The 25758-nt window shown below is 40.1% G+C and overlaps 1 protein-coding gene across 11 annotated transcripts in view; it reads right to left on the bottom strand.

The window, feature by feature from the left end:
- TRAK1 (trafficking kinesin protein 1) overlaps positions 1 to 25758 on the bottom strand; it is a 128929-nt gene that overhangs the window by 43869 nt on the left and 59302 nt on the right. For 7 of the 11 annotated variants that reach the window (XM_064670922.1, XM_064670944.1, XM_064670905.1 and 4 more), the window contains exon 3: positions 23512 to 23706. Coding sequence is in view for 10 of the 11 variants with exons in the window: in XM_064670944.1 (XP_064527014.1) it covers positions 23512 to 23706 (195 nt within the window). In the remaining variant the exon portion in view is untranslated. Of the gene's footprint in view, positions 1 to 6247; positions 6468 to 13879; positions 14259 to 23511; positions 23707 to 25758 lie in introns of those variants that run through there. The other 4 variants (XM_064670934.1, XM_064670968.1, XM_064670928.1 and 1 more) reach the window with 3 other exon arrangements.

Raw genomic sequence — 25758 nt, 5'->3', positions numbered from 1 at the left:
TTCATATACAGTTCTGCCAACGTGAAAGGGTTTCAAAGCAAAATGTTCTTTTATGCATCCTCATCAGCATCCAAGTGGAAATAAACTTCAACAGACTGCATACAATAAAATTCCTCCTTCAGTCAACTACTGCCCATACTACTATTACTAGATACAATACTGAGGAAATAGAGCTACTAACTAAAAGCAAGGACTTCCTTTTGGAAGGAGAGTAAACTTGTAAAGAGGTGTTGCTTTTCATCACTCAGAAACCAACAAGGCTTTTGGGGAAGAGAAGGTGAAAACTGAGGGGAGAGTGCAATTCAGAAGCAGCATTAAAAAATAAAAAAAAAAATTCAGAAGTGTCTAAAAATTGTGATTCGGCCTCCATAGATTACAAGACAACATTTGGCCAATTCCTAGTACAGTTAACTTTCATTTCCTTAGTGATCAAAAAAATCTATCAGTGAAAAAGACTGATTTTTATCAGTCTGATATTTTTAAAATAGTATATTTTAAAAAATCACTTAGACGTGTCATCAGTGAAATACAGACAGGAAAAGTATCCCCCCCCCAATCTCTAATGGATTCTGTTTAGTGGGTTTCTAGCCTCCTGGAGTTTCTCATGAGTATAAGAGCCTGGTAACACTGCTGTAAAGATAAAACAAGAGCAAATGAAGGACAGTGCCTCGTAATGCAAAACCTACAGTGCTGACCTGGTTTTGCTCACTTTCAAACCAGTAGTAGTTTTGCTTGAGGGTGATAAGGGAGCATAGTGTCTAAATGCATGGATGCATGCAAACAGCCAAATCAAATGCACTTTGCATCTCTCAGCTTATGGAGAAGGCTGATAGACAACACAGAAAGAATAAAATAAAACAAAATAAAATGCTACAGCAAGTGGAAGAACCATAGAATTCCAAAAAGACAGTTGAAGAACGTGCTTTGGTAACTGCTTTGAAGCTAATGTCACAGATCCAGATCAGGAAACAAGGAACAGAGAAAGGTCCCATCACCTTATTTTCATGACAACACTAAATACATGCTACCGGGGACATACTTGCAGTTTAAAGCCAAACACACATATCAGATCAAACACAGATCAAATATTCCTCTGCCTTGAAGTACCTAGCACCATTTTCATACTCTCTTAAAGCTTGCAAATTTACTGATACCCACATTCCCGTGTTTCTGAATGTAAGTACAGCTGAAAGGATGTACTCTGCCTCTTTCAGGCTCTGAGCTCGGCAACAACCAAGCACTGATTCCCAAGCTGAAGATGCTCAGGGAAATGGAGGAACACATGTACCTTCCTGGATTGGTCCCAGAAAGTCACACAACTAAGCATGTTGCTTAGAGGAAAGGTATATTTCCAGGAAGAGAAAACAGCCATAGAAGGGAAGGAGAACAAGAATACCACTATTGGCAGCTTCTGCAATGAGCCACCACCCACCAAACAAAGGATTCAGGTAGAAGGAAGCAAAAAAATGAATCACAGGAGCCAGCAGTCACAGGTGTCCTCAGCTGCTGCTCCCTGCATCTCTCCTCAGTGCATATTCCCTCGTCATTTTTGAAATCTATCAACCAGGGGCAAACTAAAAAACTAAAAGAGAGCAGCCACTGCTGAAAAGGAAAGGTCAGCTCCCACTGCTCCTCTTCCCATCTATTTCCAACTACTGGGTAACGCGGCAGGGCGAAGATGTTATTGTAAAGTTTCACTTTTGGGGCAGATAATATGGGCCTGTATAATTACAGAGTCTAACAGCAAAGGCCTTAGTGCATGAGAATCTCCCAACTACCAAAACTGACTTCCTCAAAAACCACACCAGAAGAAGGAAATACTGTTCATGGAGCACAGATCTCCAGTCATTTTAATAATGATACTTTTTACTGGCAAGGTAGCAGGGGGGGACACTGCTTTTTTTGGTAACAGTTCCCTACCCAAAGCCTTTAACTATGGCAAGGCCTACTATATTCTTGCTCAATCATGAGAAGCTCTGCCTCACAAACAGCTTCTGTCTCCCTTCTGCTCAGAGCTCTGGCCAAACACTGAAGATAAATGACAAGTGCCTCGCATCTTAAATGTTGCACACGGAGAGGCACAGCACACACACAGTGGTGCTGACTGACCAGCCGTGCTCCCTGCTGCCACTTGGCAAGCATTAGCAATCGAAGACCCTGGCAGATTCGGACTCCTCAGCTCACGTTGGATTAATTTCTGAAAGGCTATTTTTACACTTCAAGGATAAAGCACTTGCTAAAAATCACAGCTTCAGTTTCAGAGCCACTGATAGTTCCGCTCTGGCACTGGTAACTGTGAGCACTACATCTATTCCAGCCAAGCACATGAGGAATTCTGAAACTGCCACATTATGTATACTACCTTTCAAACAAACTCAGAAAAGTTATACCTAAAATGTGCTGTTACTGACACAGACTAGAAAGACTCTACGCAGTAAAGATAAACATGGTAGCTTCTCCTCCACTGAAAAGGCATTTTTGGCAGCCCTGGCTAAACTGGGGCAGAGGCTTCAGGTCTGTTGTTGCCTGTCACATTTGAGACAGCCTAAATAAAACACGCTCATCTAAAGAGCTTAAAAATGTTAAGAGATTACTGTCACTGGAGCTTGAAGAATGTGCTTCCAAGGCTCAACTTGCTAGAAGTCTGAATCTTATCATTACACACCAGCAGTTCCCTCAGCCTTCCCCACTGCTTCCCAAGCACAAGAGCAGGCCAGACACTCCAGAAGGCAGACGGGGATTTCAGCAGGTGGCTGTGACCCTGGTTAGAGACATAAAGAGCGGTCACAGCGCGCCAACTGCTTCACAACTGTCAGGTCACACTGTGGGCGAGCTCCATGGAGGAGTCTGGAAGAACATGATGTTGTGAGCGATACACAGTCAGCAAGTTCAACAGACAATGCTAACAGATTTTTTTCATAATGTTACAGACTATCTTTCTGTGATTTCAATGGCACAGTTTGCAAATTAATCTTTTAATATTAAGCTGCAGTTACTGATGCTTCTAGAAGGAGAGATTTTATCTTGCTGTTCAAGGCTATGGTTCAAAGGGTGTTTGTTTACTACAATTCTCTCATACAGTATTCAGATAGCTTAGCAAATCCAATATTAAAGACTCACATACAAACTTTTGTTATTAATTAATCTCAGGTTTGTAAAAAAACCTTTCTGCTGCTACTTCTTTTCTAATGCTTATGCCTGAAACCTCGGGTGGGGAATCATTTGAAAGTACTTCCTCTAAGTAGGACACAAACTGCATCGAATTTTCTTGTGATGAATGAAAAATCAAGTTAAAAGAAATTTCAACAAAAACATCACACGTTTGTTCCTTCTATTAGCATAAATGCAGATCAAATGTGGTAACTTGGAAAACACAGCCACGAAGTGAAACTAAGGAGATAAGAAATAGTCTCTGGAGAGAACTTGCCACTGCCTTAATGGATACACCATTTACAGATACAGCTCAGCATAGCTCTTCTGTCAAAAGTTAAACTCTTTTTGCAGGAGTTCATATTACTAGCCATTGAGTTACTGTCCTGACATTCTCTTCCATTCATTTCTTGTCAAGAAATGTTTTGACTGCAGTCAATGCAACTAGTAAGTGGGTGAAAGGTTTAAACCAGGATCCGGACTGTAAGTCTTTAAAAATACTAAAATGAAGTTACAAGCCTGTAATCCATGCATTGTCACTTGTCTCCTTTCTTAAATAGGTGATTTTTTTTCCTATTCCAACTCTGGAAGGGATTGGTTGTGCCAAAGCTTTCAAGAATTACTAGTCTCCATTTTTTTTGCTTTACTGTTCGCAGATTCCAGAGTCCTCCATTCTAGCCAATGTCTTTATAAGATAAAACAGGTATTTTACAGGTTCTTAAAGTCAGACCCCTGGAGTACCTGAACTTAAGATTTTAACAGTGATCCCAAGACTTTTTTTTTTCTTTTTAATTAAACTAGAGATAGATTCTTTGTCTGCATTTACCAAGTACTTTAGATAAAGAGGACTTCTAATTTGTTACATTAGTAAATTGAAATAGTAATGACTGGCTGCCATGATAGGTCTGAAATAGGTAATAGTCTCTTTCCTGTCTCAGCTGCAAAAGCAAAAATCAAAACACAGCCCCCTTTCAGAAACAGCTACTGCAGCAAATCAGTAATCAAAGAAAACTGACAGGTTGTCCTTTCACAGCTCAGGCTTCTTTATGAACAAAAACTTAGTAGACACTATCAACAGATATCCCTGAGCAAAGTTTCACTGCAGTCAGCCCCGAGACTAGCTTATCAAATTTATGGTAAACATATTGCTGTCAGGCCACTTTACAGCTCTAAAGCAATGCACTGACTGTAGGACTGTTCAAGGACTGCCCAGACCTTTATGAAGGTGCCTCCCATCCTCATCAAGAGAGCCAACTCTGTAACGCTGCCAGGTGTAAGGCAGTGACAGGCTCCAGAAACAGGACTGAAGGCAGTTACAGGATCAAAATGTCAGGACCGAGAAAAACCTCACTCCATTAAAATGATCGCGGAAATAATAGTCAAGAAGTACACATTCTGTACATGGAACAGGCCAAACAGTTAAGGAGTGCTAATTACACATTTTTTATCCTTTTCTTTTTAACAACTATAAATGGTTCGAGTGAAGCATATCCTCAGGTTTTCCATTTCTGATACCAGATTTACAGCTAGACATGGTTAAAATGTTTCTTTTGTTCAGGATGAAAAGGCTACATGCTGACATTTCCAGCTGCTTTACTTACAGATTGACTCATCCATTCTCTTAATACTACCCTTGTAAGTGCGCCCACATGCAAACATACATAGAAATACCATATATCATTTTTGTGTATCTGTATCTCTGCTACACTGAGTGTGTAGGTGACATGAACATATAGGTGGAAAGGAGAAGGCATCTTTAGAAGGTATTTCAAATATGAACTGAGCTTTTGAGAGAAGACACTGTAGAAAGACAGGGCTAAATTTATCCCAGCTCTAACTCAATGTTTTGGTTTTTTTTTGCTCTCAAAATCAACAACAGCTTCAGACCGTCCTTAGATCTGGATGAAAAAAAGTCAACAGCAAGAATAAGAACAGCATGATGTATGCTTCAGAAACCATTTAATCACTAAAAAACGAGGAATAAAACATAAAACAATGTCAGGCCTCTCTTGATAAGCTTCCTCTCTACCCCAATCCCCAGTTTTAAATTTTCCTTTTACCAGTGTTCTCTCCAGCACCTTTCTCTATTGCGCAGACACACAAGTTATCTCGGCTTCCTTCAGAGACCCACAACAGGAACGATGGATAATTTATTGACTGACTAGGTCTGAAAACCAGGTGGAATATTTGACTGTGACGAAGTTTTTACAGGGAAGTCCTCTGCAACAGGATTCAAAAAGCACACTTCATTCACCAAGACTCTGGACACAGGAAGTGTTTCCCACGAGGTGAATAAGGGTGTAAATCCACAGCAGGTTGCATTCTCTGTGCTAACAACCTTTCAATGCACCTTTACATCATCCTTCTAATAGTGCACTTGGAAGTAACAGTTCCCTACCACAAAACTGCTATTTTAGAGCAAAATCTGCAGCACATGAACTAACAGATATGGTGCATTCAGCTTCTGGTACCTGAAGCCCTGAAAAAAGGTTGCCAGATTGGCTGGAAGCAGCCCTAGCATAGGTATGCTCTCTATAGAGCAGGTGCACAGGAGGATTTTCAAAGCACACACATTCCCGTTCCCATTCCCCTTTGAACAGGTCAGTTGCCTGCAATACAGCAGATGTCCATTATTTCCACAAAGTATGACAAGATTTTTGGGTTGTTTGTTTTATTGAAAGTTTAAGATCCCATACTTGGATCATTTCTGTCTATGCGCTTTCAAATTCATTGATAAGCACAAAATTGCTGCTCTGTTCCTTTAGAAGTACCTGTTGGGAATGGCAACCTAAGCTGTCATAAATTTCATAAGACACATACAATGTACATACAGAAAAACACACTACAATTCCATTACAAAATAGGTATTGCACAGCCTAAATCTGTTGACCATGTATTTCTTCTTTAAAGAAGTATACATAAATTAAGATTTATCTTATTTTTTATTAGTATTTTCTTAGTATTTCATCCAAATGTACTGGCTACACATTAAAAAAAGCAAAATTCAGTAGATTTAACCCACAAACATCACTCAGATCATTTATATGTTGCCATATGCTACTACCATGAAAGTTTAAAAACAAAAGGTGAAAAGTACCTTCTTCCAAGATATCAAGACTCTGCCTGTCAAAAGTGCATTTCCTCTTATTTTCCTTTTCACAGTCATATTCGTAGCTTTCCTCTTCGTTTACTGACATTGCTGAAGTTATCCCAGATATGATGCCTTAGTCTCACAGGAGATGGGAAGTCATTCCCTCGGAGGCTGTATCTTCGGGGAGAGCAAAGCAAGGTCTCCACAAAGCAGGATACCATCTTTCCTTACTCACATGCTCAGCCAGGGAGCTCCTGAGTGACTGGAGTGTTCGTCCTTAGCACAACAGCTTTGTGTTGTACAGATGGGGTGGAGGAGGGAAGAGACCATCTGTCTAATAATTACTAAAAGGTTTATGTTGTTTCTCATACCAGCTCTGACAGTAGCCAGTTTTTGCTCAAAAGCTCCACTAACATATTTCAGCCAAAATTAGTGGGCTAAAAGCCTCCTCCCTGGCACTGCTCATGTCAACAGGGTTCTCTGTTCTGCCCCTGCTTTTACGAGTGAAGTGGTAGCTCCCCACAAGTGTCTCCACACAGAAGTCTGACCCAGCCTCTGACTGTCACACCTGGGAAAGGGTGTGCACCGTCAGAGAGTTATAAATCACCTCTCAGGTTGCCCAATGCTCCAAGTAACATAGATCTCACTGGAGTAGTGAAGCCTGAGCCTGTACATGCACACATGCCAATCCCACCCAGCAGAGATTTTGATACCTAGGGCTATTGTACAGTACAGTCTGACTGCAGTGTCTACCACATGCTTAAACCATTGTGTGAAGAACTAGGCTGGGGAAAGGAGCTTTCTTATTGTTTTTATAAAAAAAAAAAAAAGATTACACTTGTACAAAGCACTTAAATGACATATCACTGTCAAATATCATGTTTTCCACAGTCATCTTTACTCTTAGTCTGCTGTGGGAAAAGAAATATCTCACAAGTCCACATATGGCACCCTAGAGAATTTTCAAGGGTGTACATATCTCTTCTTTGTTCAACAAGAAACAAATCTCCCATGCTCTGACCTCTTGGTTTCCAACAGGTTGTATTTGCTAATCTTGACTAATAGGGCAGGTTAACTTTCTTATTTAACTTTTTGCAGGTATAGATATTTAATGCTTGCCAAGCTACCTCCCTTACTTTCAATAGCAAACAGGTGCCCTTTCCTGCTTGCAGAAAGCATTCCTATCTGCGTCACGAGGCAAAGCATTTGCAGACAAAGTGGGGGCACTGTGAGGCAAAGGCAGCTCATCACCCTCTGGGGGCACACAACTGCTAGGGAGACAGACAAACAATATACTACAAGCCAGCAGAAACTAACAGTTTGGGTCATGTAGGAACAATTTCTCTATTACCGTTTCTCTAGCGGTGAGGAAGTATGAGGTAGGATGAGATGGGAAGGAACTCATTTTATACAATTACGATGAATGATTCTGTTTCAAGTTTTAAACTCTTAATTATACAAACAATGTAACAACATTCATATAAATAATAGCCAAAGGATATGAAATACACATAAGTGGAACACTCATTTCTGAATAAAGTTCTTACTATTCAAACTTAAACAACTTGACCTTTGACTGCCAAAATTTACTGCAATATTCAGCAGCATCAACAGCCTAGAGAACTCAGGTGGGGGGAAAAAATAGGATTGACCTTTCTCCCCACATCATTACATTAAAAGATATAATTTTAATAATAATGTAATTAGGATCACGTCTGGTTTCTGATACCTTAGAGCTTTTCTGTGTCTTCAAGTCTCCCCCGTAACAGTGAATCAAAACTCATAAAAATAATTACAATCAGACAGTAAGTACCTACTAGCCATTCAGTGTCAACTTATCACTTTTCAGTAATAGCTGGAAAATGGAAACTCAGAGAGTAACCAAAACAATAAGTCATTTTAAAAGAATGCAAGAAATAGCTTTTAAAGCTTAGGGACAGAAAAGTCCACCCCTGTCAAACATGATGTAGTTACACTAATCTTAAGAAGTGTTCAACTACAGCTAACCAACTAGTTTATAAAGGAGAAACACTGAAAACAGGTTATGTTGCTGCCCAATATACACGACAATATAGGGAGAGTAAATCAATATTCCCACAAGTTGATTTCTGAACTATGATTCATGTCAACTCATGCCACACAGGAGTTCTCTGACATTTAAAAGCTGAGAAAAAGTGTTGCAATACCTATTTTGATATCAGCATATGATAAATGCCGATACAAATTTATAATGGGTGGAGAAGGAATGTGCGTCCCACCCTCACACTATCAACTCCTTTTTAGTGTGTTCTGCATTAAGCCCCTTTAGTAGTGCAGGAGTATTTACTTGCTAAAGGTTACAAGCCAGGTTTCCAACAAATACCAAACAATAAGTAGCTATGGAGAAAAATGTTTTTAAAAATGCTAAATTGTATACCGTTCTGAAAATATACAATCTAATCAGGAAAGATTCAAAAGAGATTTTTAATATTTCCTGTCAACATATACTCAGGGCCTTTCAGAACATACTAGAATGAACATTGATTTTTATGGGCTGCCACTGCAAAGTAGATCTGGCATATTTGCTGCAATCACCACTCTGAATTAACGGCTGAAGACATTTAACTCGTGTCAGGAAGCTTGTTAAGTGGGTTGCAGTGCTCAAAGCACACAGACACACACTCCTCGGGCAATGCCTGCACTAAGGTACAGTGTCTTCAGCAACTTTGCAATAAAACAGGAAACACACAAACCGGGAGCTAGTTTGAAGAAGGGTGAGGCTGGACACAATACAAACAAACCCTCATATCCTGACTCATTATTTCCAAGGAACTCCAATGCATTCAAATTATTTTAACCTTCCCTTATCAATAAAAAATATCTAGCTTCTGCACAATTAGCTATTACTAACAATGCTGCATTTAGAACAAAGAGATTCTCTGTAAGCAAACAAGTCTAAAAACAGCAGACGAAATGGCAGCACTTGGATGTAAATCATGTTGATGAAGAAATGTGGGTATTTTGGGATGGGCTTTTAGGGGGGGAGATAAATTGGTCGTTGAATGTGTGCTTCCTATTAATATATTATGGTCAAATGAAGTTAGTTTGTTCAAATTTTTACAGGTTTCACATGTTTCCCAATCTTTCAATATCCCACACAAATTGTCTTCTGTCACTCAATCAAAAGGAGAGCATGTTACTTTTGCAGAAACGAAAAGAAATGGGATGAAGTGGCAAGACACTTATCTGGATATTTAGCAGCTGAGCAGACTGAAGACAAAAAATACCTCTATACTGAAATGTACGTTGCCTTATGTGGCTTTTAAGTAGAAGTACCTTAGGTCTAACTGGATAAAGAACAGGGAGTCAATGAAGGAATAAAGAAAAAGGAGTGACATAGCAAAAAGCAGAAAATAAGAAAATGGTATCAACAATTATACAATTATAACCAAGGTTTAACCATAGTTATCAAGTATAGAGATAAAGGACATGGGAGCAAAACAAGATTAACCAGAACGAGAATTTTAGCTGCATATCCATAGAGCAAGGGCTGTTTCAGAGAGTGCATGTTAAAGGCGTTTGTAAGACTCTCATAGATTTCGATGGCATATCCAGTGTCAGCATCCACTAACATTCAGGGTTACTCTGTCCACAGGGATGGAGTCAAAAGGGGCTAATGTATGGAGGAGATGATGGGTCACCACACTATTACAAGCAAGGCAATGATAAGATCAAAGAGAACAAGTAATAACACTGTTCACTATTGTTCAGCTAAAAAGAAAGTTAGGGAGCTTGCTGATAATTGATTCAATGGAGTGAAAAATAGAACAGAGGAGAAAACCTCCAAACAGTAACTGCAAACAGAACAGGTGGTAAAAATATTTCAACACGAGTAGGAAGAAAATTACAGGTAGGGGTTGACAGTTGTAGAGAAGAGCAAAAACAGGATAAGGGGTGTCGAAACAAGTAAGATGAAGTGGTTCAGGCAAACGTAAAAAGGGTTGGAAGCTTCAGCATGTGCGACCAACAAGTAAAACCTGTGACTGGCACGGAAAAAAGGAAAAGACACCATTTCCTCCATAAGAAATTGCCAAAACTTATGGCCAACAAAAGAAGGAGGAAAGAGTCAATTGCACATTCAAAGTCATCTGGAATTGTAGACAATAGAACTCTTACGCATTAGCATGGAATTGTTGAGGTAGAAATAAACAAGTAATGGAAGAAATTACAAGAAAAGTAATTTGATCTAAAGTCAATCTGGATTTCTCTAGAAAGCATTGTTCATTAGACAAATATTGGCCTAAGAGAGAGGCAAGGGGACAAGTCTATTCATAAAGATTTGTAGGAGTATATACACATCTGTTTAGTTGTTTGGTAGTTTGGGGGACGGTTTGTATTTTTTTCCACGCAAGCTGTGGTGCGTGCAGGTTTTTAAAGAATGTATTTGTTTTTCTCTAAAAAAACACCTAAGTGAACCTAGACATTTATACTTTTTTCTTTTGTGGTAAAAGTCTACAAAAATTTCACCTTTTCCTCTGTCGTTGGCACTGTCAGAGTCTACTACAAAAATAGCTACTTTCCCTCTCCCCATTCCACCTACACAATATATTTTGTTAATGCCAAGTAAGGTGACAATTGTCACTCATATTATAAAATATTATACTTGAAAAATGTACCTAAAAAGCACAGTACAATAGTGTAATAGTTACAATAAAGTATAATAGTTATTTTTAGAAGTTTCAATATATTGTTATGTTAACTAACACCAGTGATTCAAACAGAGTGTGACATTCTATTGTCTATTTCCATGTACTCCTACCAAAAATAAAGTCTGTAAAGGACCTTATGTAAACAAATTAATTAATTAATTATTCCAATCCCGTGAAGTCTCTGTAAAGATTTACAAATTGTAAATTTTGAGCATTTGTTCATTTGCTTTTGCAGGTATTAAAAAAAAAATTTCCACCACCAAATATAAGTTGAAGAAATCATTACTGTGTTGGTCATTACAGAAATTCATTACATCTGAGTTAACAGTGAGTCACTTCATTACTTTTAAAGTTAAATAATAGCATTAAAACCTTATATACTGATGTAATTTTAGACTGTTAGTTTTCTTTGAAGAACAAGAAACCATATGCTGTTGAAATAATTACTAAATAAAGGAAACTAAATGAAGTCACATCTTTTAAATGGAAATCTCTGAGTCCCAGTGACTCTGACAAAGAATGTATGAACAATTTGATCATAGAAATAATTCCATAGGATGCTATCTTGTGATGATTTCTATTAGTTTTAATGAACCACCCACTGTTTTCCAGTGTTATATTTACCAGAAAGGGTAATCTGGGTTAAGATTCACAATTAAATGCTCACACACATCTGAGCTCCAGAGAGTCTATGTATGGCAGAAAAATTGGCTCTCCAACTATGCTTCAATTTGTCTTAAAATAGATATTCAAAACAGGTCAGCTGAGCTGCAACTGCCTATCTTGCTCTACTGAATGTAAAAAGAATCTCAGGAAAACGACTCTTGGTATCAACAAATACATGGTAGAAAAATCAAAAATCCATTAAGAGGCAGGCATCTCTTATACTATGTCATGAGCTCCAGGTTTTTTCCTATAAAGATGCCTTTTGTCTCCTGCCACAATTAGAATAGCTTTCTCCATCAACGGTAAATGCCAATACTATTGTAAACCCAAATTAATATGCCCATATCGAAGGCCAAAGACTATGTCTTTCACTGTACCTCTCAAATCCTTCTCTCTCACACACCTGAACTGGGAGAAGCAAAAGAAAGCTAAACCCCATAAAATTCTATGAACCCTAGGAGACTACTATTCACCTGAGAGAGGACTGACAGCACTATGCTTCATCATGTAAAAACTAATATTTTAATTACAAAATAACAGTAATATAAAAATGTAATAAAGCATTATGCCTTACCTGCTGGCGATATTTCACTATCAGACATTAAACTCTGGTTTCTCTTAAGGGAGAACGTCAAGCAGACAGCTAGCACATACTCTAGCTGGCTTTCTGTAGATCTCGGCTCACGGAAGAAGTATGCTGGGTAGGGGCTCAGCACTCACAAGAAAACTTGTAAGCCCAGAATCAGACCAACCATGAGTTCCTGATTCCACAGGGATTTAAATGTTTGCCCAACACCTGTTGCTTATTCCATGACTGTGGAACTCCCACAGTTTCCCCAGGGCAGCACACACCTTAAGACAAAACTGATGAGCAGCTCAGCTCTTAGCTCAGACATTCAGGCATACCACACTTGCATAGAAATGACACCTGGACCACACAGACAAAGGACCATAAAAAAACCCGACTACCTGTGGAAGCCTTAACCTGGGGGAGAAGAAAAAAAAAAAATCAGCTACAGCTTCTATTGACAGTACAACTAGTCTGTTTTTTAAGCTTCTAAAAGCAGGCCAACTCAGCCTGTTACATCATGTGGATTAATCAGATGCTACAGTATTTACTAGGGTTAAACCTAGAGGATAAGGGTTACATAATGGATTCAATCCAACCTAAAGTGCTCAGATCTCTCAAATAAATATACACCTTTTCTTTTTGAACATTTGGACAGGAATAATCAACTAAACGTAAGAGAAGTTCAAGTTTAACAAGCTTCTGAAATCGTATTCAGTTCCAAAATCTAGTACCGAGAAACAAATAGAGGCACACACCACTCAAAAGACCACAAAAACCTATTCAAATTTTGTCACCCTCATCTTTACACTTCATGTCCCCTCTGATACTCTTATGGAAGCACTACCACAGAAATATTTTTGAAATATTTTTGTGTATTACATACATACATCATCCCCTGGGCCTACACTCCTTACTCTCTGTTCTTTGCTTTACTGTGATCTCTGACTTGCCTCATTTAAGCTGAGCTCTCCAACCAGAATAAAATCTATATACAACTACTGCATTCCCAAAAGCTGCATTTTGTTTCAGAGTGCCATCAGTAAGGAATCCTGATTTTTCTATGCTGCAGAGAATACAGTTTTAGCCACTCCTTACCCTTTTTCTTGTGTGCCTGATGAAAACATTCGGTGCTCTGATAAAGAAATAATCACCCAAGCAAACATTACATAAAATTGCAAGAGGCCCAAAAGATAATGCTTGGCAGAGTTTGTAATTCTTCCACTTCAAAAAGTTAACCTGCTTGCTTTTAAGCATCTGCAGCTTTTAATGTCTTTCACAGGCAAATAACCAGAGAGAAAACACGTACTGCCTATTAACACATTGAATATACACATATTACAGGATACTGGTAATGCAGAAAAAACACAGACTTAAAACTCGAACCAAAAGCAAATCTTACCATCAGCGTAATTTAATTCAGCTGAATTATTATACATACAGTTAGTTTTTCAAATATTCCTTCCCCTGCCCAATGATTGCTTATACAGTGCATATGCTCCTCTGCCACTCCCTTCAAAAACAAGAAAGCTATACAGCAGTCTCTTCCAGCACGCTCACAAGAGATGCTGAGGTGCAACAGAGACGCAGGCATCTCCGCTACATGAGGGTGCTGCCTTTTTCAAGGTGTTTCCTTTTTAAAACCACTGAATAACGATGCTCCAGGCTTACAAGCTCCAAATTCTGCAACAAGAGACTAGAAAAAAAAATATTTACCATCCGTACATTCTTCATAATACCAGTCCAGTTCATAATAATCTGCTTCGATAAATTTCTGCATAGTCAGTATCCTTCAGCAACATGCACGAGATTTCACTTCGCTGCTAAGGTCAAGTGAAATGCAGCCATGCCTTCCTGCCTTTGCAAAATGCCAGAGCACAAGGCAGCTCACGGGAAGCTGAAAATGAGCTGCTCATCTTCACTGAGGCCACAACTGAAACAAAACGAGGAGTGTGGAGAGCGTATTTGGAAAAAAAAAAATAAAAATAAAATAAAAACTAGAAAAAGGATGCAGAAAGGAAGCAGATGCCCTATCGGCTCCTGTAATGAAGCTCTGCACAGGAGCCTTGGATGGGTGTTAACGAAATCCTCCTATCAAAAGGCTGATGCGCTGACGTTAGGGACACACACCACCGCCTGGCTGGTTCTAACTCATTCCTTTCCTCCCCAGTCTCCACATCTCTTTCAGGCTAACGTGTTGCCATGGAGATGAGCTGGCTTCAAAAGCGATGCAGAGATGAAGAAAATGCATTTTGCTTCTGTTTCTGGCTTTACAGACTAGAAGGAGTCCTCCATACTGGAAACAAAAATCCTTGCTCAGAAAGATGATACAATTCATTGCCACTGCTCACAGAACATCAGCATCACACTGTTGCAATTCACTGGGAACATGCAGTACATTAATAATGAAAATCTAGTCCATTACTACTCTCTTCCACACAGTTTGATAAAAGCCTGCCTTCCCCATGGAAAATTAAACCATGTTGCTGCTTTGTTACACTATTCTGGTCTGATACAATAGAATCCTTTCTACATCCTGCTACTGCAAAATGCCAAACAAAAAAAAAAGAATCAGCAAAATCAGGAGAGCAATACATTTCTCCTTGCAAAAAAAAGCTGATCTGTTTCTACATTTTGTCCTCTCCATGAACCACTGACTTTTTTTTTTTCCCCAAGCACCTAAGCTTCATAGCTGAAAACAAGAGGTTAGGCCAAAGTTTCAGTATTTTATTCCTAAAAATACTGAAGGTCATCACAGAGAATAGCTTAATGTCTGTGTTCAGTGTTTTGGAAATGAAAGAAAATACTTTTGCAGCCCCCAATAAAATTGTGTTTAAGCTATTAGAAGAGTACCTGTCTGAGGAACAGATGGCATTAAATCATCTAACACAGCAATTCAAAAAGCATGCCTGAGTGCGTGCAGGTATAGCTACCAAAGGGATTGACATCCATTTTGTTCATAACCAGCACATATTCTTCACCCATTTCTCCCCTGTTTTCAGGAAACTCTGTTTCTTTGCTAACACCAGTAGAAGCATTGGGAGACATTAAGTTGTGACCTATGTTAGTAACACGAGGCAGGAGGCCATATTGGGTCTGAGCAAGGAGGCATCTCTCTGGCTAAAGATTCCATCCACAAGAACAGCCACGAGCAGGTAACAGAGAACTATCCAAAACTTTTTCAACTGCCCTCCCAGCCTCCAATTTCTTCCAGCTTCAGAGACAGCCTTAGACAGACGCAGCTAACACTACTTTTAGCAATTCTTGAACGACTTACCCTATCTATTCTTGAGCCCACATACATTTTTAGCACCTCAAACATCTTCTTGCAAGGAGTTCCACACATCTACTATTCATGATATATGAAACCTTCACCTTTTGCTTTGCAACTCACTTTTACTAACTTAATTCGATGCTTCCAGCTCTGGAAATCTGAACACTCAGTCCATCTCTCCCTTCCAATCACTCACAATTTCGCAGATTTCTGTTAAGTTCACCCTCAGCCATCTCTCTTCTAGGTTGTTATCACTTATTCTACACCCTGACTGGCATAGCTTTGCTTTACTGTAATAGAAATAGGTAAGGAATAGTCAAGCTACGCAGAGGAAAATGCATTGGTTTCATGACCACATTAGTATTTCAGCTTTACTGGTATAAGAAATTATCACTGCAGTCCTTTGAGTCTTGCAGAGTTTCAGTTATGCAGTTTTTCACAAGGAAAAAACTACACATGCTATTAAATGCAATTAAGGCTACACTGTTAAAATACTGTCAGAGAAAAATAAAGGTTCCTATGGCAACATCAACTCAATTGCTCTGCATATAAGCTATTTGTTCCACTTGTATTATTTTTGTCCAAAAGGTAATTTCAGTCTGGGTAATGCTATTAAATAAGCATTTAAAATAGAAAGAATGAACATTGTCTACCAGCTTAAATTGCTGCAGGGACACTCTCCTTTTTATTTGCTGACATTTTAAACAAAGGAAATCTTCAACATGCTAGAATTTTCTTCTCACTGTCCTCCCGGCTGCATACATACTCCCTTTCAATGAGACAGGATAACAGTGGTTCAAGGTAGGGGTTTAGGGGTTTTGTTTGTTTGTTTTATTGGTATTTTTCTACAGATCCGATTGGAAACACACCGGTGTAATCCATAAAGGCATTATTTTCCTCTGGAGAAAATCGCTTGTGTGGCCAAATGATTTCATAACTCAAGAGACTTGGAAATGTGGGATAAGTGTATCATCTTCCCAGCATGAAGACAGAAACCCTGGGCAGACAGAATACTATACATCCAGGTATCACAAGCATCCCTTCAATTATATGAGAAATTGTAGCTCTATAAAAGCTGGAAGGGTTGTCAAGCTGAACAGAAATGTCTGACCAAGCCAACAAAGCAGCTGCACGCTTGCAGAACCTACTTTCAGCCTTTGCAGCCCTATTTTTTCTTCCTACACTGGTGTCTCAGATTCATCTTACGTGAAACTTATCAGAACAGTATATTTTTCTGGTAGACTGCTTCTACAAACATTGAACTGCTGTAAATACAAGTTTCCATATTATAAAGAACTTCCTTTTTCCTATTCCAAAGCTAAATACAGTTATTCACATTCATTCAGCATTCCCTTCCAGCTGCTATATTTTGTCCTATTTTTCTATGTTTTTCTATGTTTATGTCTAACTAAACAAGCCCCTCCCCTTTTATGTGCTCTCCACAGGGCAAAACATACAGTTTGATAAAGAATTTCAGTAGCCAATTGTGAACAGCTAGACTGAGCATTCCTTAAGACTGTGATTACAAAGGGCTATAATAAAGGCAGAAAAGATGGCTTGAAAAGCTCACGAGCCCTCTCCTTCCTTTTAGCTGAAATAAATCCATGCCAGAGGTCAATGCTAAGCTGATCTGCCTAAATTAGCCAGGTTACAAAAAACATAAACCCTTTTCCTTGTCTGAAGAGAATTTTTGACAAAGATAATTTCAATTACCCCATAGCAGCACACTCAAGACTGTAGCGAACTGTGCTGCTAGGGTGCAAAGCAGCAGCAAGTCATCTCTGCTGGCAAATAAAGCAGTAAAAGTATGTCATTACAAAGTATGTCACTATAAATCCTGTGTTCCCATGCTTAGTCATTTGCAGCTTTCTTTCCAGACCTTTTCCAGTTCCAGGAGGATCCTTTGAAACTGAACACTGGAGCTGGATGGAGCACTTCCATGGCAGCTGCAGCAGTGTATTATCTCCCATTCGATTACCTCCGGGTCACATTTCCTCTCTTGGCTACAGCTTCATATCAGGATGTTCAGAGAATTAAACACCATATCGCATCATCATTTTCGGCAGTCGCCAACACAGTCACCACTGCTCAGGATAAAGTTGCCCATCCCATTAACATTGTCTGGAGTCCTGTTCATCATAGCAGCAGCTACACAGGCCACCACTATGCAAAATGGCATAGTGGTAGTTGCCACAACACATACTTTGCAAACTGACATTTTTTTAAACTGACTTAAGTAAAAAGTCAGTTTATTTAAAAGAGCATTGAAGAGGCAAGCAAGCATATTTAAAAGCCCAATTGATCTTTGAGGATGAGCTGGCACACTTATTTCTAAATTGGAACCTCATTTACTGAAGTGAAGAGTTACTGGTGTTTCATCTTCCAAAAAGAACACTGAACAGGAGTCATCCTGTGACTGCACATATACTCAGAGCAAGCAACTCTGACTTAGGACAGTCATCTCTTCCAGTGTAGTATTTTGCTTAGCAAGAAGTCTTGCTTAACCTGAAAAGAGTAGAACCCAGAACACCAAAAGCATTGTTATCAGTAGCTTTTAGAATTGGTATTTAGAAAAATGGGTGCTTCAGATTTGACTGACTCTCATTTATCAAAATGGGATGAATATGCAGGGCTTCAAAATAGTACAGAAGCTTCCTACAGATGGGACAGAGCTGGTTGGTTCTGCACACCGTAAGGGCACAATGACCTCACCTGATACAAGCAAAAAACTCTTCTGATGCAGAGAAGGGTCTAACTGTTCTCCCACTAAAACAAATGTTTTAACATGAGACAGGGGTAGTCAGATGAAATTAAAGTACTTAATGACAAAAAGCTATTTTCCACGTGAAAGGATTATTTCTCCCTTTCCCCCAGTAATTACTGGAGAATACTATTTTTGCATTTATATAAGATCAAAATTGATGTTGTCTTTGGCAACCTTTCTGCAAAACCAGCTGTGTAGTTTAATTAAGGTATCACTGGGCATACCTAAACACTGTAAATGAGACCATAATGGCAAGAGTCAGACATTAAGAGAATACAGCTCTACCTAGCATTAAGAAAATGAAGAATAAATAAAGCTTTAAAGAACCAAATTTTGCAAACTGTTCATCACCTGGAAATAATGTAAATTACAATCTCCATTTTTTTTGTTATATTTTTCCTGGAGACAGCAAAAACATTTGTAAAATGAAGTTGAGCTTAATATCATGCTTGATTGGATAGACAAAAATACTACAGCAGCATGGTTATGACCTATTTTTCTAACATGGAGGGAAAAAACCCACTGAGAATCATGATTGCAGCTTCCTGGGAGAGGAAAGGAATGCATTACACTGAAGGAATACAGAATAAGGAAGCCCAGAACCGGACCAAACACTCCAGGTGTGGCCTCACCAACGTTGAATACAGGGGAAGGATCAACTCCCTCAAACTGCTGGCAACACTCCTCCTAATACAGCTTAGGATACCATTAGCCTTCTTTTTGGCAAGGGCACATTCCTGGCTCATGTTTGCCTTTGTGTCCACCAGGGTGCTCCAGGTTCTTTGCTGCAAGGTTGCATTCCAGCAGTCGGACACCAGCATGTTACTGGGTTGTTCCTCCCCAGCTGCAGGACTTTGCACTTCCCTCTGCTGAATTGTACAAGGCTGCTCTTGACTCATCTCTCCAGTCTGCCAAGGACCTGCGAAGGGGAGCACAATCCTCTGGTGTTTCAGACAACTCCTCCTAGATTTGTCTGTGTCTCACCCTCCCTCATGTTTTACAGCCTGTTGACTTCCTCTGACCATCACCTGGTGACAGTTCTTCAACAGCAGCACAATTCCTGCATAAAAGAAGGACATCTCTCCCTACCTCAGGGAGAGGCTCTGGGTACTCCCTGCAGCCTGGGTCTTGCAAGGCTGAATCCCCTATCTGATGTTCTGCCTGGGTTAAAGTCTCTGCCCTGGCAAGGAAAGGTGCTCCAAAACCTGGAGAATGTACCCTATGGCACATTGCAACCACATCTGAAGGTTTAGGCTGTTCTGAACTCAGATGAGGACCCCTTCTTTTCACCCTCCCACACAAACTGCTGCATCTGTTGGCTGTGTCTGGGAGCTGTGCTCCAGACCTGGCTGTTACAGAGGGTTCTCTCAAGCACCAGCTTGAGAGAACACTAGCTTGGGTATTAACCATCCCTAGTGAGCAGCAGCTCCAAAGGCAGCTCAGGGCACCCTTTGGTCAAGGGCACCTGACAGCTACTCAGAAGCCACTAGAGCTTCCTCAGGCCTACATCCCTGTCTCCCCTTACCTTGCCCTTACCAGGCAACAGCAGGCACTCCCAGTTCGACAGAGACTTCCCAGGAGTTCCCAGATAGGCCCTGTCCCCATAGGTTGCCACAAAAAAACTCAGACTCTTGGGCAAATTGCTGCGCCTGTTCACTGTCTCTGGTAGCCTGTTCACTGCCTAAGGTGCTCAGAGAGCTGTGTTCTAGGCCTGGCTCTTACACAGACCTCTCCCTAGACACCAGTTAGAAGTGTGCTTGACTTCCTCTAATCTGGGGGCAGGGAGATGGAACATCACTTGGCTGTATCATACATTCATGCACCAGATTTTAGGCTGATTTAAAAGGCACTCTGCCTCAAGAGTTTAATAAGACTGGTCAGATGACGTTTGATTTATGTGATTACGCTTTAGGGTAAGATCAGTTTTATTTTGTTCATTTGGTAGGGACTGGCTCAGTCTTGTGTCTGAAGCATATGAAGGAAATAATGACAAAGATGTGCTTTGGTGTTCCAGAATGTAGAAGAACAGCTGTAGGCCTAATACTATTCAGTTCCTCCCAATTGCCTTCTTTCCCAATTGCCAATTAAATTTTAAAAACTAATTCTCTACATCACCTACCCTGGGCTATAGCTTAACTCCCCCCCCCAAAAGCTGTAAATAAATTAAAATGCTTGGATATTTAACTATTCATTTTTCTACCAATATCTTTTAAATTAATTTAAAAGGAGGTCTAAGTACTTTGTGTCCATCCTCGTGAGTGACGCAGCCCAGTAGATTCTGTGACTGCCAACCTTTGTGGTCGGGAATTAGACTGAGGATCTCAAAAATAAAAAGGCACATGAAGGCAGAAAAATCTGCTCTAGTAAGCCAAAGCAGTACAGCTAAGGGTCACTGTTGACTCTTACCCTGTATGGATCAACACCGAGGGAAACTCATCACATTTCCACCAACATTTTATAAACCAGCATCAATCTGAGTGTGTAGTCCAATAACTGCAAGGACATTTTTCATAAGTCATTCAAAAAATAAAACTTTCCAAGAGACAAGTTACAGTATTTACTCACACCCTCATCGAGGTTTTTAAAACAAACTAAACAGGTACACGAGGAGTGGCTTAATTGCAGCACTGAAAATGAATCATTGTGTAAGCAGCCACACCCTGGAAAATACTCTCAGAAGTGATGATAGTACAAATCACAGGGCTTTTCTGCCAACTTACTTAAAATACTATTTTTATTTTCATAGTTAATTTTTTCATAAACCGATATTTACAAACAATACAATAATCTCCAAACATGCCAATGGATTGTGATGTATTATGATCTTGCACTCTCATGTATAGAGAGTGCACAATAACTGAACAAAGGTAAAGTCAGAGATCTCAGTTTCTAGGATGTCAGTCTAAGGTTCAACCCAAATTTGCTTAAACTTCTTAAACTACTATCTATACACACGTGTCTGCCTATAAGCAGTAAGGAATCAACCTTTCTTTATCAAAGATCTCCTTGCTTTGCTCCTCTTCTTTAAGCAGTTATTTCCCAGTAACATACACTGTGGCACAAATTGCACTCCAATTTTTTTCATTCAAGCCAGTTGACTGGATGAAAGCTACAACCACAGCAACATGGTAAAGTTGCAGACATTATGCTTATAAGCTAAAAGATGGATTAAATTGTTTAAGTACTCACAGTTCTAGGCAGCTTCTGCTATTCAATTCCTCTGTTCTACATAGCTTCATTTTCAGAGAATCATAAGAAGGGTTTGGGTTGGAAGGGATCTTAGATCAACTAGGTCCAACCACCTGTCATAGACAGGGAACCTTCCAGTAGATCAAGTTGCTCAGCACCTCATCCAAGCTGGCCTTGAACATTTTTAGGGAGGGACATCCACAGCTTCTATGAGCAACCTGTTCCAGTGTTTCACCACCCTCACAGTAAAGAATTTCCTCCATGTAACTAATCTTAATCTACACTCTGTCTGTTTAAGCCTATTGCCCCTTGTCCTAACACTAAAGGCCCTGCTAAAGGGCCTAACCCTAACCCTAACCCTAACCCTCTCTGGCTTTTCTGTAGCCTGTTTTAGGTACTGAAAGGTCTCCCCAACGCCTTCCCTTCTCCAGGTTGAACATTCCCAACTCTCTCAGCCTCTCTTCACAGCAGAGATGCTCCAGCCCCCTGATCATTCTTGTATCTCTCCTCTGAATTTGCTCCAACAAGTCCACATCCTTCTTACATTGGGGGCCTCAGAGCTGGGTACATACTCCAGAGTGGGGTCTCACAAGGATGGGTAGAGGGGGAGAATCACTCCCCTCGACCTGCTGACCATGCTTCTTTCAATGCAGCCCAGGATATAGTTGGCTTCCTTGTCTGCAAACGCACATTGCTGGATCACACTCAGGTGTCAACCAACGCTCCCAAGTATTTCTCCTCATGGCTGCCCTCAATATATTCTCCACCCAACTTGTATCGTGTATCCATCCCCAAGTCACACACCATTGCAAGCCCCACCAACATCTCAGTTGGCAGAGTAAGGATGCTGCCACACAGATTTTTGGATTTCCTTGCCCCACTAATAAAACATCTTTCCCATGGTTATTGCAACAATCCACCCACACAGACGATTTTATTCATGAGACAGGACTAATCAGGTTACTAAAGACTTTGGAAACCTGACATTTCAAAACATTTATTTAAGCCAATTTCTGCCATCATTATAACAGCACTAATGGGCTGATACAAAACAAGGTGGTGTAGTACATCTGATTCCATAGATCAGCTTCAGCTTGTCTCCCCATCCTTCACACATTTTTTTGTGTGACTGGGGGGAGGTGGAGAGCATAGGTAAGTTATTTACTAGAATAGTAGAATGCCCTCTATTGAAGCATGAAAGCCAAACTCAGTTCTTCATATTCTTCATGCTTTTCTCCACAGGCTTGCTCCTTACAAAACAAATCATCTAGGTGCTTCAAAATCTAATGAAGCTATCTTTGCGAAGGTTTGTGTTAAGCCCTCTAACTCATCCCTCCTGAAACTCTACAGTGTTGTCTAAGTCTACATAAATCTACTATATAATCCACATAAATCCACTACTATTACTTTAGCATGGTAGTTATTGGGATGAATCACAGAAGTTTTCTCTAATTGCACAGCTATGTCAATACTCACAGTGGAAGAACCCAGAGACATGAATCCACTCACCATGATAAAAGTATCTCCAGGCTCAAACAAAAGAATAAAAACCCATGAAGGTCACAATTCTACACACTTTCCCTTCAGGCACAAATATATCTTTTTGTCCAATAGTACGAATATGAACAAAAGAAACAATAAAGGGACAAACTATCTCAACCAAATGCTCAGTCTGGTTCTTCACAAGTCTTTTCTAGAAGCTTAAGCTGCAGAAAAATTATTTAATGTCATGCTGTGATGCTGGCACACAGTGCCACCAGACAACAGTGCAATGTGTCAGAGAATGCATTCAAAAGAAGCAGACATAGGAAGAGGTCTAAGCTTTCTCAGTTGCACAGATACAGAAATTCCAGTCTCTTGTGAGAGAGACCACAAGCAAAAAGAAGTATTTCAGTATTTCAGTTTCACCAGTATTTGATAATGTGAAAAGGTATTCACTGTTCTTAATTAAATATTTCCTTTGTTTCTGTCTACCTCAATCTTGGAGACCAAAGCTGTAAACCGCAAACAGTTCTCTTACTTTTCACAACTTTAAGGAATTGCACAGATACTTGAAAGAAGGTAACAAAAATAGCACTATTTTATTTGTTTCTCTGTACAATTTCTGAATTTTTGACTTACGGAAGTATTTCAAGGTCTCTTCTATTTGCTCAGTTGTTAAGTCAATATTCGCATCAGGGGAAATGAGAGGTGTGTGAAGCCAGTCGTCGTGGTCATAACCATAGATTGTATCTGCTCTTAGCTTATAATGAGGCAGCTGTTCTTCCAGTAGACTGATGATTTCAACTTCAGGAAGGTTGGTACTATTGCACACATCTGGTGAGAGAAAGAGAACAATCCCTGTTAGTTACTTCAAGTTGAGCACTATACATACAAGCTTGCAAAGCTGTCAGGTTCATCGAATCATAGAATAGCCTAGGTTTGAAGGAACCTTAAATGTCATCTAGTTCCAAGCTCCCTGCTGTGGGCAAGGACACCTCCCACTGGATCAGGCTGCTCAGAGCTCCATCCAGCCTGGTCCTAAACACTTTCCAGAGATAGGGCAACCACAGTTTCTCTGGGAAATCAGTTCCAGTGCCTCACTACCCTCACAGGAAACAATTTCTTCCTAACATCTAATCTAAACCTACTCTCAGTTTGAACCCATTCCTCCTTGTCCTCTCACTACTTACCCAGGTAAAAAGTCCCTCTCAATCTTTCTTGTAGGCTCCCTTACGGTACTGGAAGGCCACAATTACGTCACCCCCGAGCCTTCTCTTTTCTGGGCTGAACAAACTCAGTGCTCTTAGCCTTCCCTCGCAGGAGAGGTGCTCCATCCCTCTAAGCATCTTGGTAGCCTCTTCTGGACTCTCTCCAACAGGTCCATGTCTTTCCTTTGCTGGGGACCCCAGAGTTGGATGTAGCACTCTGGATGGGGTCTCACAAGAGCGGAGTAGAGGGGCAGGATCCCCTCCCTCGCCCTGCTGGCCATGCTGCTTCTGATGCAGCCCAGGATACAATTGGCTTTTTGGGCTGTGAGTGCACATTGTTGGCTCATGTCCAGCCTCTCATCCACCAGCATCCCCAAGTCCTTCTCAGCAGGGCTGCTCTCAATCTATTCATCCCCCAGTTTTTGCTAGAACCACTAGACACTAATCAGTTTAGAAGATATGGCTAGCACAAACTATCCTAAAATAGCTTGTTTAGTATTAGAAAATATAAGGGCATGATCTCAGAGACAAAAAGCCTGACCTCTAGAAGCAGGGACTCATTTGAAGAATAAGGGGGGTAGGGTGGGGAATAGAGAGACAGTGAGTATTAAACAGGGTAGTTACAATCACAGTATGAAGAAAGGTTAGTGCAAAGAGGAATTTATATTTTTTGATGTTCTGCTTCAAAGATTATTTTTATCTTGTAAGCTTTACATATCTCTTTAACTTGGTCTTTGACCACAGTACAGTATCACTATATTTTTTGCCTTTGCTGCTGGTAGATTTTTCTCAAGAAAAAGAAATCCAGGACTGCAATAGCAAACAGTGTCACAGTTCACACCTAAGACACACTGGTAAAGTCGGTTACAAGAACTTTTAGGGCAGCTTTTGACACTATCCTGACCTGCATTCTGTGATGCAGTCCCTTATATTCACAAATATATCAAGTTTGCATACAGTTTTAAAAATGGGTACTGAGAGCCAACAACTGCAAAAATGTTACAATTAAAATTAGAGCTTTAAATATAGGGCAAGAAGTAGCTGAGCAGTTTAACACAGAAAATCTCAGTTAAAGGTAGAACCTTTTTTACCGTGAGGACACAGGGGCACAGAGAGGCTAGGAACTCGAGTGAGCAAGGCCATGAGCACTCACTCTAGAAGGCCTGCTTTTAGTAGAAGTCAGAACAGATTACCTCTAGAGGTACATTACAACCTATATTATAATGAAAAATTCTCTGTGTGTGTGTCAATACCCAAACCAGGCATGATAGTTCTAAATATGTAATTTTAACTACCACATAAATTAACTACAGTGTATTGCTAAATATTCATTAAGAAACAGAGCAACCCATGGTATGTTTGATGCTCTAAGCATTTGCAAAAATCTGCCCATTTTCCAGTTCCATTCCAGGCCAAAAAGAAAACACCACTGTGTTATTCATCCCAGTAACACTGAAAGCCCAGTTTAAACCCAAGCTCCCAGTCCTCCCCTGTGCAGTGCTGCAGACAGGCAGGCTCTGTTCCCTGCTGACACTGACTCACTGCCTGGGCTTCCTGGATTGCTACAGACCCATGGCATTGGTCTGGTGATCGACCTCTGGAGAGTCAATTCAAACTGTTACTGCCAGCACCTTTGCCCTGCTCTGCAACAAAGGGATTGGGCTCTGCCAAAAAGGAT

The sequence above is a fragment of the Pseudopipra pipra genome, chromosome 1, assembly GCF_036250125.1.
Source record: "Pseudopipra pipra isolate bDixPip1 chromosome 1, bDixPip1.hap1, whole genome shotgun sequence".
Classification (NCBI taxonomy): domain Eukaryota; kingdom Metazoa; phylum Chordata; class Aves; order Passeriformes; family Pipridae; genus Pseudopipra; species Pseudopipra pipra.
Note: the sequence above shows the minus strand (reverse complement) of the source record. Positions and strands in the feature narration are given on the sequence as shown.